The following is a 17,369-nucleotide window of genomic DNA, read 5'->3' as shown; positions in this document are numbered from 1 at the left end:
TGTAATTATAACCTAATTTTAGTAAGCAGATGTGTTATTATATAGCCTTTTTTTTTGTGTGCTTTATAGATTGAAGGGATAGCTAGCCAGTGCCAATAGGGCAAGTGAGCATCAAGGCAGCATTGCCTTTGTTTTGGTCAGATGAAATGTAACCTGCTGATTGATGTCATGGATGAGGGGTGAAGGCAGAGTCCAAAATATCCATGTTATTTTGATCTGTCTTGTCTTCTTCCAGCGTGGCACAGTGGCTATAATTGTGGCCTCCAGTGTTGGTGACAGAGAGTGAGAACTTGGGAAAATACATCAACCTGTCTATGTGATGTTCATATACATTTATTAGTCTGATTCACAAAGCATCACAGAAATTTTATGTTAACTTGCAGCTTGTTTAGGCTGCTTAACTCTTTCCAAAGTAGGTAGGACACCTATGTTTGCTATGTAAAGTACAACTTCTGCATTTGTAACTTCTCATACCAGGGCAGATTTAGAAGATGGGGTGATGTGAGGCCCTTGAAGACGGAAGAGTCATGTGCCTTGAGGAGCTTATTGCTCTTCAGCTTTCTGAAACACCCATGTCTGAGGCTTTTTGAGCTTTGGAGACATGGCCAAGATTTCTATGGAATAAATGCTGCTTAAGATTTTAAAGGTTTGGATATTACTTACAACTCTGACTTTACTGCCTTGTGGAGCAATCTCCTCCTGTGACATCATAATAAGAATATAGCTGTATAATAACCCTCTAAGGTTAACTGAGATGAATGCTGTATAGGAAAATAAGATCATTACCCAGTCTAAAGTTGTCAAGTGGTCTTCAATATAACATGCTGCAATATGCAGGCACGGTAGAAATTTAATGCTCAGAGTTGGAGAGAATTTAATCATGAAATTTCTTAATGCAATTTAGTTGCGCAGGAAGCATTCTTTTGAAGATGCTAAAAGGTTTCAATCTGAGGAGTCAGACAGTAACTATTCTGAAAAATGTGGATATATTGCAAATCAAATTGAAAATCATTGCAAATCAAAATCCGGTCCAAGGAAATTAGCGTATATCTGTGCAAAATCGTTATTCACAATGAAAGGTCAAACAGCATACTGGGAAAATTGGATAGGAGGTGAGAGCTTCAAGCCTTTGAATCTCTATAATAAATGGAGTCTGGTAGGTTTATAGTGCTACAGACCACATCACAGCTAGCAAAGGGAGACACAGGCAGTAGTTAATGCTAACATTTCTTTGTAAAAAGATCTCCTTGAAAAGACGTTAAAATTCCCAAGCGATGTTTTATATAAATGTCAGGATTCAGAAGTCTAATATGCATAAGAAATAATAACGTCATTAAAAATTGTGCTGGGAGTTCTTCATGAAGTCATTTATATTTGCTGCATTTATTGAAAAAGTGAAACTATCTGAAAAATGTGCTAGAGGAGGGCCTGGGTACAAATGCCTTTGTGTGTAGTTTTCCTCATGAACAGTACATTTGATACATCCTGAGTTGTTACTGGGCAGTGGCTGCTGGGTCCTGAGAGTCTCTCTGTTTTGACCACACGTGTTACAGCATTGCTTTACCAGGTGAATTTTGAAGAGCTAAAGTTGAATGACAAAAAATCAGAAAGGAAAGAAACTAAAATTAATGTAATCTTCACTAGAACACAAACGTTGAACAAACCTGTTGTAATACATCTAAGTATTAATAAAAGAAACTAATTCAAGAATATTCTTCTGGACTTGTTTGCCTAATACGCAATGAAATAAAAACTAAGTTAGAAGCTATTAAATGTTTTTGTTAAATTTCGGCTTTGTCTTCACCCATGGAAATTTTCTTTTGTGGGATTTCCCAAGGTCAAAGTCATTTGAATGCCCAGTTTGTGCTTTTGATTTCAGTCAGTTTTGTGTGACCGTTACCCTGAGCATTGCATTTCAGTAGCTGCTGCACTGGGCAGTGTTGGGTGTTGATGCATGGCTGATGCAGAGAGGACTGCGACCTGCTGAATTCCAGGCAGGAGGTCCAGAAGGGCTCTGCGTTTCCTCATAGGTTTCTCAGCCACTGCCAACCAGCTCTGCTTTTGCCATAGTCGGGGGCAGGTTCTTCCATAGTAGTTCCAGACATCTGCAGTATAAAGCAGAAACCTGGAGCAGCCCCATCATCTGAGCCTCCAGCTGCTCACTGGGGTATGATTCGAGGAGGGAGTGCTGGAGTTGGTGGAATTCTGTCCTATCTCAGCACAGTGAAAAGACATTTTTACTGCTTATAATGTCAAAAAATATTGACACTACTACCAGTTGTTTCTGGGGAGCAGGAAAGGCAAGGCAAGGCTGGTGTGTGTTCTTCTATGTGCATGTTTTGTGCAAGCAAGGCTTCTACCCTGCTGGGAGGCATGCTAATAGCCACATTAACATACTTTAGTATCAAAATAACATATACCAAATTAAGCAGGATTTAACCAGATCTTTCCCAAACTGCAGTAGGATGCTAGAAACAAAGCTGTTCTTGTATTGTGAATGGAAAAGGTATGAATTTTAGTTTCAGGTTACTGCTTGGGTTATTTTTAATGCCTCAGCTTTTTTTCAGAAAACATGAGGGTTGCTGCTACTGTCCCTAGCATGTTTCTGATGCAAAAAGACAAGGCATGAACAGCAATTGTAGTATAACAATTCAACCCCAAACATGTCTTTAAAACTAACAGATTGTGATTAGATGCCTGCGGAGAAATTTTCTGTAATAATCGTTGAAAGGCTTGGAATAATTTGGTGCATGCTGATATATTTCATCTAAAGATACAAATTGTATGCTGTTATGTTCTCTTAAGGCTTGGAGTTTGGGATTTTTAGGAAGCAGTGGATGATGCACTGTTATAATAAGCAGTCCTTGGAGATCTTATGTGCCTCATTTAGAGGTTTTCCCACAGCTACCAAATGGAATGGTCCCAGCACTGTCTTACTCCTTAAGAATAATGAAATATGCTTGGAAGGAAGGAAATCAGAATTTGTTGCTTTAATTTGAATATGTATATAGTTGATTCTTTAAAAAAAAAAAAAAAAGAAAAAGTTTCTGTCTTTAGCTAGAAACAAATCCTGCAGCTCTTACAGTATTTAAACCAAATCACTTCCGATTTGAACGGATGCTTTGCAAGAGTAAGAACTGTTTGGATTTTGTCCATATTTTTAGGAAGTTTCAAAAAGGAGAAGTTGCACCTCCCAAGTTATTCAAATGATGTGAATTAAAACCCATGACTTAAATAGCACAGTAGATACCTACCAGATTGTCCCAGATGAACTTGGCAGTGGTCTGAGAGGTGACATTACTCCTAAGACCGTTGTGGAAGTTCACACTGAAAGCTCTTTGCTTGCTTGGTAGGTGATGGGGTAGGTCCTGCTCCTTCTTTTTATGCCCTGTTAGCAATCTCTGATAGATATTTGGCAGAATTTTTCAAGACCATGCGGTATAATATGAGGGCATATGACAGCTGGTTTTTCCAAGGGCTAATTCTAATCTGCACTTGCTGTGATGTCATGTGTGAATGTTGCATCCAAGGCCTGGACATGTTACAGGTTTTCCTGAAAAGTTCTCACTGATGTCAGTGATACCAGTGTTTCACCCGTAAAATTTTTACTTGCAATTGGTATTATCCAACATGTTCTTGTTTGCATTGCCAGCAATGTAGTAGCTGTTAGAACAATAAACAAAATTTGCACATACTGGTATAATTTGCTGCCTTTTTTTTTTTTTGCTTCCGACTGTTGACTGAAACATCTCATGATACAGCAGCAGAGCTGCATTCAAAACCAAGTCCTTTTTGTGAACTTATCCCATCTGTCAAAAGGGCCCTCCTGTCCGGGCAGGCTGAGTTTCTCCTTGGTGTGCTGGGTGCTACATTGCTATTGCTGTGGCGAATTGCATTCTTCCACAAGTGGCAGTCCACTTTTGAAAGGAGAAAATAATAGCAGGTCAAGCAACCTGATCACAGGTAGTCAAGAAATCAATCTTTCTGACTTGAGATATGGACAGAACATGTTGCATCTGATGTGTAAGAGTTGTTTGCTAAAGGAAGAGTCATCCATTCAAAGGAAGCTGGTAATTCTACATTTGGACAAGGTTAAAAAAAATGTCCACAGAAGGTGGTTTGTTTTTTCATCCTTGAGGATGCTCTCACAGTATCATCAGGTTTGGTGCATACTAGCTACTGTTTTGTTCCCAAGGAAGTAATTCTATGCAATGACTTTAAGGTTGGGTTATAATTTCTGACATAAAGTAAGATCTCATGAAAACCAGTATAGCACGCAAGGCTAAATCCTATTTATTAAAAGCAAACCCTATCTTTTAATGTTGCCTGGCATTCTTTTAAATAACTCTTTAATAGTGAATGTTACTTAATGTTGTTTAATTTGACCTACTTTGATTCAAGGGTTGGATTGCAGAGGTCCCTTCCAACCAGAAGTGTTCTGTGATTACTTTCTTTCCTCTTCCTTTTATAGCCCTGTTCTCAACTTCTTGCTGTTAGAGGAAGGTTTGATTCAGAGAAGAATATAAGCAGCTCTGTTCCATACATTTCTAACTGCATATTTGCATATTACATTTTTAATGCAACTTATGTGACTGATATCCTCTGATTCCACTCCAGAAATAAAGTAGTTACACTTGGACTATTGTGTTTTAATTGGCAGTTTCCTTTTCCTTATGGATTTGTTATTGTAACATGAACTGCCATGCTGTTTCTTGTAGTCATGACTATTTATCAAGTTTATAGTATGCAAGCAGCTTGCTGCATCTTATGGGTAGAGAAATACAGACTATTTCTAATGTGCTCTTTAGTTCGTATTTTTCTAGATTCATAGAGCCTTCTCTAACTCTATTCAGGCATTTAGTTTCTTTTTCTGAATAGTGATTTTTCTGTTCCATGCACGTCCAAGAAATAGACTAGAATTAAATACTCTATACTGAAAAAAGAAGCCAGTTGGATTACTGGGAACAGCTGCTATCCAGCTGGGAATAGAATGCATTTCTCAGGCGCTTCTCTTTACCATTCTAAGGTCATTTTACAGATTAACCCAGGAACACCAAGAAATGAACTAAGGACTCAGAATTTTGACAGTGGTGAATTCAGCAGTGTGTTATAACACTGTATCAGCTCTAATGCATGGCCTTAGTGCTTGTGTACTCCTCGCTTTGTGGCTCCTTTCTAAAACTGTTGTATCCAAATAAACATCAGAAGCTGTTCTAGCATTAGATGTGATATCAATATCTGATTTCAGTGATAGTGCTTGTTCCAGACCAGGTTTAACCACTGTTGTGGTCACATTATTGTAGCCATAATATATGCAGTAACAGTCCCTGAATGGGAAGCAGTTATACACAGTAAACTGGGATGGAATAGTGCTCCTGCTGAGATTAATTCAAGCACCCAACAGTTAGAAAGTTGAGTGGAACAGTTAAGATTATATAGTTACAAGTCTGTGTTTAAAGAGATTTTGAAGATTTAAACACCTTTCTGCTGAAAGGGTTCTAGGTATTGCCATGAAGAGATGGATGCATAGCAGCCTCTGTACCCTTGCATTATTGTTTGTATGGCAGTTGGTAACTACTGGCAGCGCTTGGAAAGTCCCTGTTCTACTTTTAGCTTGTGTTTGCATGTTTGCTGTTATAAGCACGTACACCCAGCTGGCTTTTATTGTCAGTTGTGAACTTTCTAATTTGGGAATTTTATAATCTAAGAAAAGAAATTTTGTGCTTTTTTTATTAGTCCTGCCTTGCTGCATACACTTAAATTCATTAAAGAGCTTGAAGGAGTGTTCATCCAGGAGAAGATTTTTTTTTTCCCCTCTCATGATGTTAACAATTACCTTTAGTAATCTCTACTCTGTGCTCAGAGGTAAGCATGCGAGTCTCTCCCACTGTTAGGGGAATGGAAGGGCCATGTTTAATTCTTTTGTTGCAGTGATTCTGTTGACACGAACAGAGCTATGGCTATCAGCTGCCTCTTAGTCACTTAGTGATGTGGATGAGCTCTTGAATCTGCACAGAGTTCTCTGGGCTCCATGTGGGCGATGGCTCCAACTGCAGAATCACAGCCCCAGGGAAATTATTCAGTGTTAGTGTGCTGCCCTGGGATTTGGGAGACCCAGGTTCTGTTCCCCCCACTTCTGCAGCTTCCAGTGTGACCTTGCAGATTCATCTGGCATCTCAGTTTTTCTCTCTGTCTTGTAAAGTGTTGTGAGACATTCTGCTGCTAGAATGGGGGCTCAGTGATATTTATGACAGAATGCACCTTAGGACAGAAATGAGTACTGTCTTTGAACAGCACTCAACAAAAGGAAAATAAAAGGGATTTACAGACCTTACTATAAAGACATTACTACAAAGGAATAGCTCTTAAAAAAATAACAGATGTAATATTTCTTTATTCAGTATTCCCCTCCTCCATAACATGGTGTTCAGCTGTCACAGTTTCCAAAAGATGATTTTTATTGTTCTTCCCATACTACTGGGATTTTTTTAAGATGCAGCAATATTTCTAGTTAGGACTTAATGATGGGAGGGTGGTATCCCACTTTCATGGCTGGGATTGGAACTACGCATCATTTAGAACGAAAACAAAATTAACCCAACTACCGTACTTGTCTGTTCCATCGCTCAAGGAATAGTTGCTGGTACAGGTCTCTTCTGCAAAGCCTGTTTTGTGTTGGTAGGTGTACTAGTTCACTGATTACTATTTTGAAGTGGAATTATTTGCTGGTACGTGGTTTTGCTGTCAGTTCGCAGGACCTTACAACCAGCAAGAGGATTCAGTGAAGTGTCCACCTGAGCTCTTTCCATACACAGACATGATGTTTGTGAGAGGACCTGAGAACAGATCAAAGCAGCCTCCGTCAAACCCTTTGAAAGCAACGTGTGCTCCCCACTCCTTTGTACTGGATGCTCCTGGGCAATCGAAAGAGTGTGTGTTTGTGTGTAGGGGCTGAGAGGGGAAATGTATGGTTTTTTCCTGCTTTACTGTGGGAGAGGGGTGCTGTTCATGTGCTAGACTAAAGAAATCCTTGGCTTGTAGTGAAAGGTGTGAGCTGGAATGAATTGTTGTAGGCCTCATTTATCTTAATAGACCTGGGGATGTTTGACAGCAGCTGAGACTTTGGATTTTTTGAATGCAAGGGATGTGACTGTGAAAGTTCATTACGCTGTCTGGCTTTACATATGGATAGCCTGAACTTCTGAGATTAGATTATGCATCTCTATCAAACAATACAAGTTAGGTATAGTAATGAAGGAAAAGGACTGTGCTGCTTTTTTGTTTCTGAGGTCTGTCCAAGTCAATTCCTTGCATCACATTGGTAATTTCCCTTGGGTGGTTTATCTATTACTAGATAACATGAGGTTATTAAATACGTATGCACAGCAGGCCCTCCTTATCTGTTTGTGCATTGTTGCCCTCTGTTGCAGACATTCTGTATACACATGTGCATTACAAATGACATGCCCCTATCTGGTTATAAATATTTTCCATTTGGAATTATCTGCTTCTGCTACAGAGATGAGAGGTGATCACTTGAGCATCGAAGATAAGGGGCCAAAGGAATGGAAAATAAAAATGATGAAGCTCTGAGCTGCGTACGAAATAAGTGACAATCCAGTGTACAAGCCTGTTAGATAAAGTGCCGCAAACAGTTTTCCTTACATGCCTAGCTGCTGCCATGAGTTCAAGTTATTACATGAGTTCAGGTTGCATGCCTACAGTGTGACTGAGAGGGAAGAGAGGCTTGGGGGTTCTTTTTTCCAGCAAACCTGGTATAACAGGCTTTATTATTTACCAGAAAGTTAGCTATGTTAATACATTATGTTTTTCTGAAGGCTATAAAATTGTTATTGGAAGAGTGGAAAAGCAGATCTTCCTGTTCCTAAGACTTTGGGCCACAAATAATCAGATAAAGAAGATGGAAAAGCCTTGGTTTAATTGGTTTGTGTGAATTCTGTCTTTTTGCCAGCTTACTTGCCTTCATGCAGAAGGAAGATGTAACTGATAAGATGCCCCTAGTATGGCAGTAGCTCTCATGGTGTACTGGCTTTCTGTGCTGCGCCAGTTGGCTGTTCTGCCTTGGTGCAAGGCAGTGGATCCCATTCTGACCTACTGCACAGGGTGTTCAGGAAGTCCCTGAGATCCTTGCCAGGAGCACACTGACCAGTGGACTCTTGGACTCGAAGTGGGCAGTAGCTCTGCTGTATTCCTGCAGCTGCTGTAATGATTTGCCTGTAAAAGTGTCCTTTATGATCCCAGAAAATATCCAGCATGATTCTTTACCTGGGGACCAGTGTGCCTTCTAGGCAGCTCAATGAACACGCAAAGCTAGAGCATAAAAATAATGAATTGGCATGATTTTTCCCCTTTCATATAATGTGTCAATCCACAATTTTTGGCACGGGGAGGACAATTAAACCCCATTCTGTATTGAAGAATAATTTTTCCCTTCACAGTAAAAAAAGCCATATTTGTGCCAAGTGCTAAGGTTAAAGAGGGACATGGTAATTCCTGGGCCTTTGACATGGAAATAGATTTTTCCCTAAAGGTAAAAGCACAAGGCTTGCAGAGATGGCAGTAACATTCAATGTGCATTCTGCTGCACCAGAGTCAGGAGGGATTTTTAGACTTTAGAAAATGCATAAAGTTATGAGTTTAGTTAGTTATTTTTCACGTTAGCTCCGTCGGCAAACTTACAGCTAAGAAGAAGAGTTTTTAAAAGTCAGTAAAATGCATCTGTCTCAGCAAAGCATGAGTGTCGGACTTCACAACTGTAATTGTTCTGAGAGATGTGAGGACTCATTTAAGCACACAGAATGAGAGTACATTAAAGCATGAAAGTTATTGAAAGTGAGGCTTAATTGACTGTTCTTTAACCTACTTCTCTATGAACATGAGGCAGTAATTTATTATTTATGACAACACTGTTTGTATCAATAACTTTAAAATTTGAAGTCTGGGGACAGATCCACAGCTGCTGTAGGACACTGGAGTAAGGGGCTAAGGCACCTTGTATCGTTGAGCATATAGCCCGATAACTTCCCATTTTAGGAAGGGTAGAGGCATGCAAAGCGTATGACGGGATGAAAAGCATACACTTGCACATGATGGGATGAAGAGCATGCTGTGTAGGTGGTTTTCCCTCTGAGAAGCTCCCTGGGGCATATATGAGAAATCTTTTGCTTATTATCTGCCTTGCTGCAACCCCTTCAAAGAGGAGGCAGTACTGTGGTCCAGATTGCCCCTCTGAGCCAGGACTGGCCACTCACACAAGCCAAGCAAGCTGCAGTATTGCAGGGGGAACAGTTGCATTGCCAGGGCCAATGTCAAGTTGCCATTCTCTCAGACCATATCATAGAATCATAGAATCATAGAATCGTAAGGGTTGGAAAGGACCTTAAGATCATCTAGTTCCAACCCCCCTGCCATGGGCAGGGACACCTTGCCCTAAACCATGTGGCTCAAGGCTCTGTCCAACCTGGCCTTGAACACTGCCAGGGATGGAGCATCCACAACCTCCCTGGGCAACCCATTCCAGTGCTTCACCACCCCCACTGTAAAGAACTTCTTCCTTATATCTAATCTAAACTTCCTCTGTTTAAGTTTGAACCCATTACCCCTTGTCCTACCACTACAGTCCCTAAGGAAGAGTCCCTCCCCAGCATCCTTGTAGACCCCCTTCAGATACTGGAAGGCTGCTATGAGGTCACCACGCAGCCTTCTCTTCTCCAGGCTGAACAGCCCCAACTTTCTCAGCCTGTCTTCATATGGGAGGTGCTCCAGCCCTCTTATCATCCTCGTGGCCCTCCTCTGGACTCGCTCCAACAGCTCCATGTCCTTTTTATGTTGAGGACACCAGAACTGTATGCAGTACTCCAAGTGGGGTCTCACAAGAGCAGAGTAGAGGGGCAGGATCACCTCCTTCGACCTGCTGGTCACGCTTCTTTTGATGCAGCCCAGGATACGGTTGGCTTTCTGGGCTGCAAGTGCACACTGCCAGCTCATGTTAAGCTTTTCGTCAACCAACACCCCCAAGTCCTTTTCTGCATATCCTAAAAGGGAGATGGCTTGTGAAGGGATTCTTAATGAACTGAATGATCCCTTCACATATGATCTCTGTAGCTGTGGGACGGCTCCTATCTTCTGAATCCCTATGCTCCCTGCTTCCATCCTGCCCTGCTTCTGCCGCTTGCTAAGACCACAAAGTTGCATGAATTATTTAGGACTGCTTTGTCATGATTAATAGGGAAATTTGACAAACAAAATATTTGTAGGGTTGTTAAAAACAAATAATCTCTTAGAAGTATTAGAACTTAATTATGTTAATATTAAACATAATTATGGCACATTAATTACGCTTTCTACATTTCTAAGGAGAGTTGTGTTGTGCTCTCCAGACATCTGTACCATATAGAGACAGGTGGTGGAGTGCAACACAGACAAGTACCAGACCACCATGTTCCTGTTCCCTGTATGGCTGCTCTTTCTCTCCAATTGCAGATACTCATTCAGCTCAGTCAAATTGATTCCTTATTTGAGAGCTTCTGCGCTGAAAGGCAAACACATCTATCTTTATAAGCCTGTTTGTTTCCATAATTAGAAACTGAATCAACAGTGTATTGAAGATGAGACATTTGCTCATTCCCTTTCTTCTCCCTATGGTGGCATAAAGCAGTGAAGCACAATAATTAATGAAAAAGGCTGTTTATTATTCAGGCAACATATCTGAAGTGGGAAAAAACAGAGCATGGGTTAAAAATACATTGCTGAAGACCATCAGTGCCGTCACAAAGTGTATGATCAGTTCTAGGGGGAGAGTCCCATTATTCAGTCCAGCTGGGCAGGATGCTCTAAAACTGTCAAAGACAATTGAACTCAGATTTCTCATGTAAAACTCAGGAAAATGTGGAATACGTGGAAAAAAACTAACTTAAGTGTCCTGCTTAGGGCATCTTTAATGTTCTTCCAAAAATAGTGACTTTTTTGGCTTTATTCATATGTCTGCTTTATCCTGTGACTGAGTGAAAATGATATCTTTTTTAGTAGACTTTTCTTCTGGAAGAGTCTACCCAATAGGTTTTGTAAGACAAAGTGTGTGCAGAATACTCGGCTCAGCACTCTGCCTTTGCAAAACAAGGCTAATCTGTTTTAAACAACAAAGGCCAGAAAATGCCTGACTGCAAAATACTTAGTTGTCTCCTGTGGACATGTGACAGAGTAAGTCAGTGCTTGTGGGCCAGTATTGAAGATTGGGTAAAATGCAGCACTTTCCTCTGCCTCCTGAGGCTGATACTGAAGCCCAGGGATGGATTCCTCCATACTGACTGACTGTGGGTAAGCCTCTGAGGTTCCCTTGAGACTCTCAGGCCATTCACATCATTTGCAAAAAGCTGCAGCATAACCAGAAAATTAGAAGTGTTTACTGCCTAGTAAATGTCACAGCTATAATGTGCAGCTGAAGTCATGCTGGTGGCAAGCCAAGATTTGGGTTCCGTTCCATTTCCACCTATTTCCACCTAGCTGTGAAAAAGATTTTGTGTTTATTCAAGCTTATAAAGTCAGTCCATATTAGGAAAATTATATGACAGGAGTAAGAATAGCCTGCTTGCTAAAAGTGAAGATGATTGAGGCAACAATGACTCTATCAAGGGTACTGATTTTCAAGTCCTTCATTAGAGCCTGCTTTCTTTTTATGCATTTTGTACTCAGTGGTGATGCTGCATTGTTGTGGCAAATAAAGCTTCCTGCTATTGCAAAGGTAATGAACAGCCACTTAACCAAGAACAAAGCTTTGATCTTCACATTTTGATAGTAACCCTCTACAGTATTCGATTTTGGGAATAGAAAGCTGTTTTGCACTATTTTTAGGGTGGGCACAATTTCGGTAACATAAATTCTTTTGAATTTATAGTGCTGTTAGCTAGTGGTTGGTTTGATAGTTTTGTGCTTGCTACAAATCTCTGTGTTAGGGGATGAACAATAAGAACATGGGCTTTGCACAAGCATCATAGAAAACCTGAGTATGAACTTTACATTATAGAAGAAACAAAAAGTATATTGATCAATACACAGCAAATCTAATACAAAGTAGAATAGTGCTCTGTGCTGTGTGTAAGTGCCTCGTGTTTATTCAAGACAATGCAATCATAGATATTTGAATAGATACTGTAGAAAGTTCTAGGAATATGTTGACTCCATTCCTAAAGTATAGCTGCAGTTTAAGTACTGTGATGGACATGGTCATCAGATTATTTCTTTTAAATTCTTGTTCTTTATGAAAAACCATAAGTATTAGCGCTTTGGTGTTCTCTCTGTTCTGTGCAGAGAGTTCATTTACGCAAAGGTATGTGGCATGCATGCACAGTCCGGCAGTGCCAGGGGAACCAGCTTGAACATCTTGGAACCAGCAAGAGCATCATGCCTGGTGATCTTTATAGAGGGGTGAATTTAAGGAGTCTATGTACTTGACCATCTTGTCCTTTCCTCCATATCCTCAAGGAAGTAGGTCCACTAAGGTCAAATGGGTTCTAATAGTCTTTAGAAGACCAACAGCTCTGTTCCTCTTTGTCAGCCTAAGAGTGGACATATTGCCTCCTTTCTGAGGATGAATATTTCATGTGGCTAATAAAGTGTGCTTGCTTTTAATTCCCTGTTGCATTAACTATTCCAGTGCGCATCTTGCCCTGATCTGTTTGAGTTGCCCAGTTCCCAGAATGGTTGGCTTATCATGGGTTCAATGCAGAAATACACCCCTGGCACGCAGCTAGGAGCAGATTGCACAGCTAATGCCAGCAAAACAATAGAAGAGAAAGTCTCATTGATTTTTTAAAAGAAAAACCCTGTTGTGTTTTATTGGGAAGCAATCCGGGCCAGGCAGTGTGACAGGGGTTGTACCCCCTCCCACACTGCTGACTACTGGGTGCTGCTCTTTCCTCTGCTGGGCTCCAGTACCATCCCTTGTCTGATGCCGCTCCCCCTCAGCTCGGTGCCCCCAGGCACTAAGTACTGGCAAAATGCAGAGAAAAAGAAATCTGGTGTTCTCTAGAGTTTAAAGTCTAAATAGACTGAAAAGAAAAAGTGTGGTGATCCCATTTCACAGATGGGGAATTGATTACGGAGAAACTGAAGATTTCATGGGAAGGGCTACGCAGCACTGAGCTTTTAATGCAGATTTGATGATATCCAGTTTAGAATTATAACTACAGAAGCATTACTCTGCATCACAGCAAAGAAATTTGTGGATTTGTGGAGAGATTTGGAGGAAAGGCAACTTAATAGCACCAAGGGAATTCTGAGTGGTACCATAACATATTATATAGCAATGCTAATAAGGAATAGTGGTAAACGGTTTTTTCAGTTAATAATGTTAGTGAACAGCCTATTTCAGCTCTCCAGATTGGATTTTCTCATGCAATGGTCTTTAAACCAGAGATATGATAGCTGTTGATTTAAAAGTTATCAGACTTTAATAAGGAATGATTCTCCTCCAGTACTTTACTGGTCTTTGTTCTGCTGTGCAAAGAGCAGAATTCATGGAACTTCTTAGTAGACATAAAAAAGTTGTCAAATTTAGAAAGAAAAATGGAAAAAGGATAAATAATTAATTTTATTCATACTTTTTTCTTGAAATATTGGCAAAGAAAGTTCATGGTCAATAGTTGAGCATATTTTTCTGGAAATATATGATAGTAATCTTGTTTGTTGCTACGGTAACATAATATGCACTTATGAAGCTGTGGTACTTTATGATTGCTTTATTTTGTGGTATGTTAATGTTAAACAAAAGCAGGATTCTGATGTCAATCATGTAGGCTAAGTAGTTACACCTGGATTTTTTTATTACTATGTAATTTATGGTCCTTCTACTTTTTGTTTGCTTCCTTTTAGACTTGACTATTTCAGAATTCTTAGTAGTTAAATCAAAAGGGAGTAATTCCATGTGTGAAGACTCCTGTTTTGCTGAAAGAACACGTTTTTACATCTTGTCTTGCTGATGCTGCTTGGTAACATCTAATTCTTTCCTTTCCACAGAAGAACTCAAGGAGAAACTAAAGAAGTATGTTGATGAAGTGAATGCCCGTAAGCCTGGTTTCATCAAGGTTGTTCGACACAGCAAACAAGAGGGACTGATTCGATCTCGAGTTAGTGGATGGAGAGTAGCCACAGCACCAGTAGTTGCTCTCTTTGATGCCCATGTGGAATTCAATGTGGGATGGTATGTCTCTCCTTGAACTTCTCTGACCACTTTTCCAAGCACTGTTCATAGATTACTAACTGGCATTTCTCTTGCATATAGAGGGTGAGTTAGCATTCTGTACATTTTAATGAAGATTCAAACACAGTCATGGACACAAGCATGAAAAATGTATTTGGGCTTGTCCTGGGTTCAGCTATAGCAGTCATTTTTCTCCTGCTTAGTAGCTGGTGCAGTGCTGTGTTTTTTAACTTTCAGCCTGGGAACAACGCTGATAACACCGATGTTTTTAGTTGTTGCTAAGTAATGTTTATTCCAACCAAGGACTTTCTCAGTCTCATGCTTTGCCAGGGAGGAGGGGAAGCCGGGAGGAAGCAGAGACAGGACACCTGACCCAAACTAGCCAAAGGGGTATTCCATACCACAGCACGTCATGCCCAGTATATAAACCGGGGGGAGTTACCCGGAAGGCCCAGATCACTGCTCGGGTCGGGCTGGGTATCGGTCGGCGGGTGGTGAGCAATTGTATCCTCTCCCCTTGTTATTTCACTAATCGTTATTATCATTGGTGGTAGCAGTAGTGGTTCTGTGTTATACCTTAGTTGCGGGACTGCTCTTATCTCAACCCGTGGGAGTTACATTCTTCCCATTCTCCTCCCCATCCCTCCGGGAGCAGGGGGAGAAAGAAGGGGGGGGGGAAGTGAGCGAGCGGCTGTGTGGTTCTGAGTTACCGGCTGGGCTCAAACCACGACAGTTCTTTTTGGCGCCCAACGTGGGGCTCGAAAGGTTGAGATAACGACAGATCTGACCAGAGTGTGTTTAATCATATTTGTGATAAGCATTCATTGTTACTACTCGTCACAATGGTGATTATTTGGCTCTCAGACGTGTTGCGCTTGATCTCAGAGTTTCAGCATGTTGTACCTTACTTACAGCCACTATTTGCTGTTTTAGCGTTTATCGGCTGGGAGGCCTGGGCTAAGGTTCTTGTTTCACTGTACTTCATGGTAATGACTTGTAATACAATAGACTCATTGATCATGAAACTGGTCTGGTTTGTGCTTCCAGCGTGGCCATCACCACTATACATTGGGAGGTATATAATGAAATATTTTAGCAATTGCATATCTTTTTTTTTCTCCTCGGGGGGTAAACTTACGAAGGAAGCATTCTCTTTCACCCCCCGTTCCCCCACCAGCCTATTTGCAACAGCAATTGAGAGTTCTGAAGGTTTTAGATGGCCTTTGAGTACCCTTGAAACCTGCCTGCTGATTGTGCTGGGGATCAGCATGTTGGCAAACATACAGAGTGTGTTTTACCCACGGCCATCCCGTCGTAGGAACATCCTATTTCGTTTAATGTCAAAAATTCAGCAGTATCAGGTTCGAATCTGGTCTAGGGTTAGACGACGATATAGGAGGACCACCAGGAGATTTTCCCTGAGGCTGGACAGTTATGAGTGGCAGGGTGTGTGGGATAGTATGGGCAAGTACCTAGGCCAGTGGGCCCCTCCAGTGCTTTGGAACTGCACCACTGAACAAGTGCAACATCCGGAAAAACTAGTAAAACACTTAAACGAGGTGTGCTGTCGTCCTGGTTATACCAGAGAGGGACAAATTTTGGCAACATGCTGGGGCTTGGCCTATGCCTACAGAGCCCTGCTCAACACTATCCAGCACCTTCAAAGGGAAAAAAATGGCTCTGGATCTGATGGCAAAGCAACAGACAACGCAGCTATGCCAACTACAAGCACAGCAGCTACTCAGACCCTGACCACAACAGTCAACACAGCTACTCCAAGTACAGCAGCTACATCAACCCCAGTGACAAGCACAACAGCTACTCAAACCCTGACCACAACAGACAACGCAACTACTCCAACTTCAAACACAGCAGTTACACCAACCCCAGTGACAAGCACAACAGCTACTCAAACCCTGACAGCAACAGACAATGTGGCTACTCCAAGCACCACAGCTACACCAACCCCAGTGACATGCACAGTAGCTATTCAAACCCCGACAGCAACAGACAATATGGCTACTCCAAGCACCGCAGCTACACCAACCCCAGTGACAAGCACAGTAGCTATTCAAACCCCGACAGCAACAGATAATGCAGCTGTTGGTGTTACTCAACTCCCAAGCACAACAGCTGCACCAACCCCAGCAATAGACATTGCAACCACTCCAATCCTAGTGGCAGACACTGCAGCCACTCCAACCACAGTGACAAACACTGCAGCTAAACCAAATGTCCAGTTTGTGACAATGTCTGTTGCCCCTGTAAGCAAAAGCAGACGAAAGGCACAAAGAGCAACCCGCGAAGCGAAGAAAGATGAAGACCCAGTGCCATTACTATATGCAACAGCACCTGAACAAGAGTTACTACTACGTGGGTCAGAGGAAGAGGAAGAAGAAGAAGAGGTCACTTCTCGACCCCGGACCTCAACCGAACTACGGAATATGCGAAAAGATTTCACCCGTCTTCCAGGGGAGCACATTGTCACCTGGTTGCTCCGGTGCTGGGACAATGGGGCCGACGGTCATGAACTAGAAGGTAGGGAAGCCAAGCAGCTGGGATCACTTGCTAAGGAAGGAGGAATTGACAAAGCGATTGCAAGAGAGAAGCGAGCCCTCAGTCTTTGGAGGCGGCTCCTGGCAGCTGTGAAGGAAAGGTTTCCCTACAAAGACGATATTACGAATCGCTCAGCCAACTGGACCACGATAGAGAAAGGCATCCAGTCCCTGAGGGAATCAGCCATTATAGAGATGATCTATCGTAGGCCGGATTCCAGGAACACATCCGTAGACCCAGATGAAGTCGAATGTACACGACCCATGTGGCGGAAACTTACACGGAGTGCGCCATCATCATATGCCCACACATTGGCATCAATGACCTGGAATGACGGAGTATCACCAACAGTGGATTTCCTGATTCGTCAACTCCGAGAGTTCGAAGACAATCTCACCCCTTCCATCATTTCAGCTGTGGAAAAACTGTCCCAGGAGTTCAAACAATTGAGAGACGATTTATCCGATCTATCCAGCTCTCCACGCGTACCAACCCATGTCTCAGCTATTAACAGAAGGCGCCCTACTGCTCGAGAAAGAAAATATACGAGGTACACGCCACGGGCCACCCTATGGTTTTACCTGCGGGATCATGG

General features: G+C 41.8%; 1 protein-coding gene across 10 annotated transcripts in view; it reads left to right on the top strand.

The window, feature by feature from the left end:
- GALNT18 (polypeptide N-acetylgalactosaminyltransferase 18) overlaps nt 1–17,369 on the top strand; it is a 231,306-nt gene that overhangs the window by 134,252 nt on the left and 79,685 nt on the right. For all 10 annotated transcript variants that reach the window (XR_003991255.1, XR_003991253.1, XR_003991254.1 and 7 more), the window contains one exon: nt 14,035–14,218. Coding sequence is in view for 7 of the 10 variants with exons in the window: in XM_030484929.1 (XP_030340789.1) it covers nt 14,035–14,218 (184 nt within the window). In the remaining 3 variants the exon portion in view is untranslated. The remainder of the gene's footprint in view (nt 1–14,034; nt 14,219–17,369) is intronic.

The sequence above is a fragment of the Strigops habroptila genome, chromosome 4 (genome assembly GCF_004027225.2).
Source record: "Strigops habroptila isolate Jane chromosome 4, bStrHab1.2.pri, whole genome shotgun sequence".
NCBI lineage: Eukaryota > Metazoa > Chordata > Aves > Psittaciformes > Psittacidae > Strigops > Strigops habroptila.
This window is presented reverse-complemented; position numbering and strand designations above follow the sequence as displayed.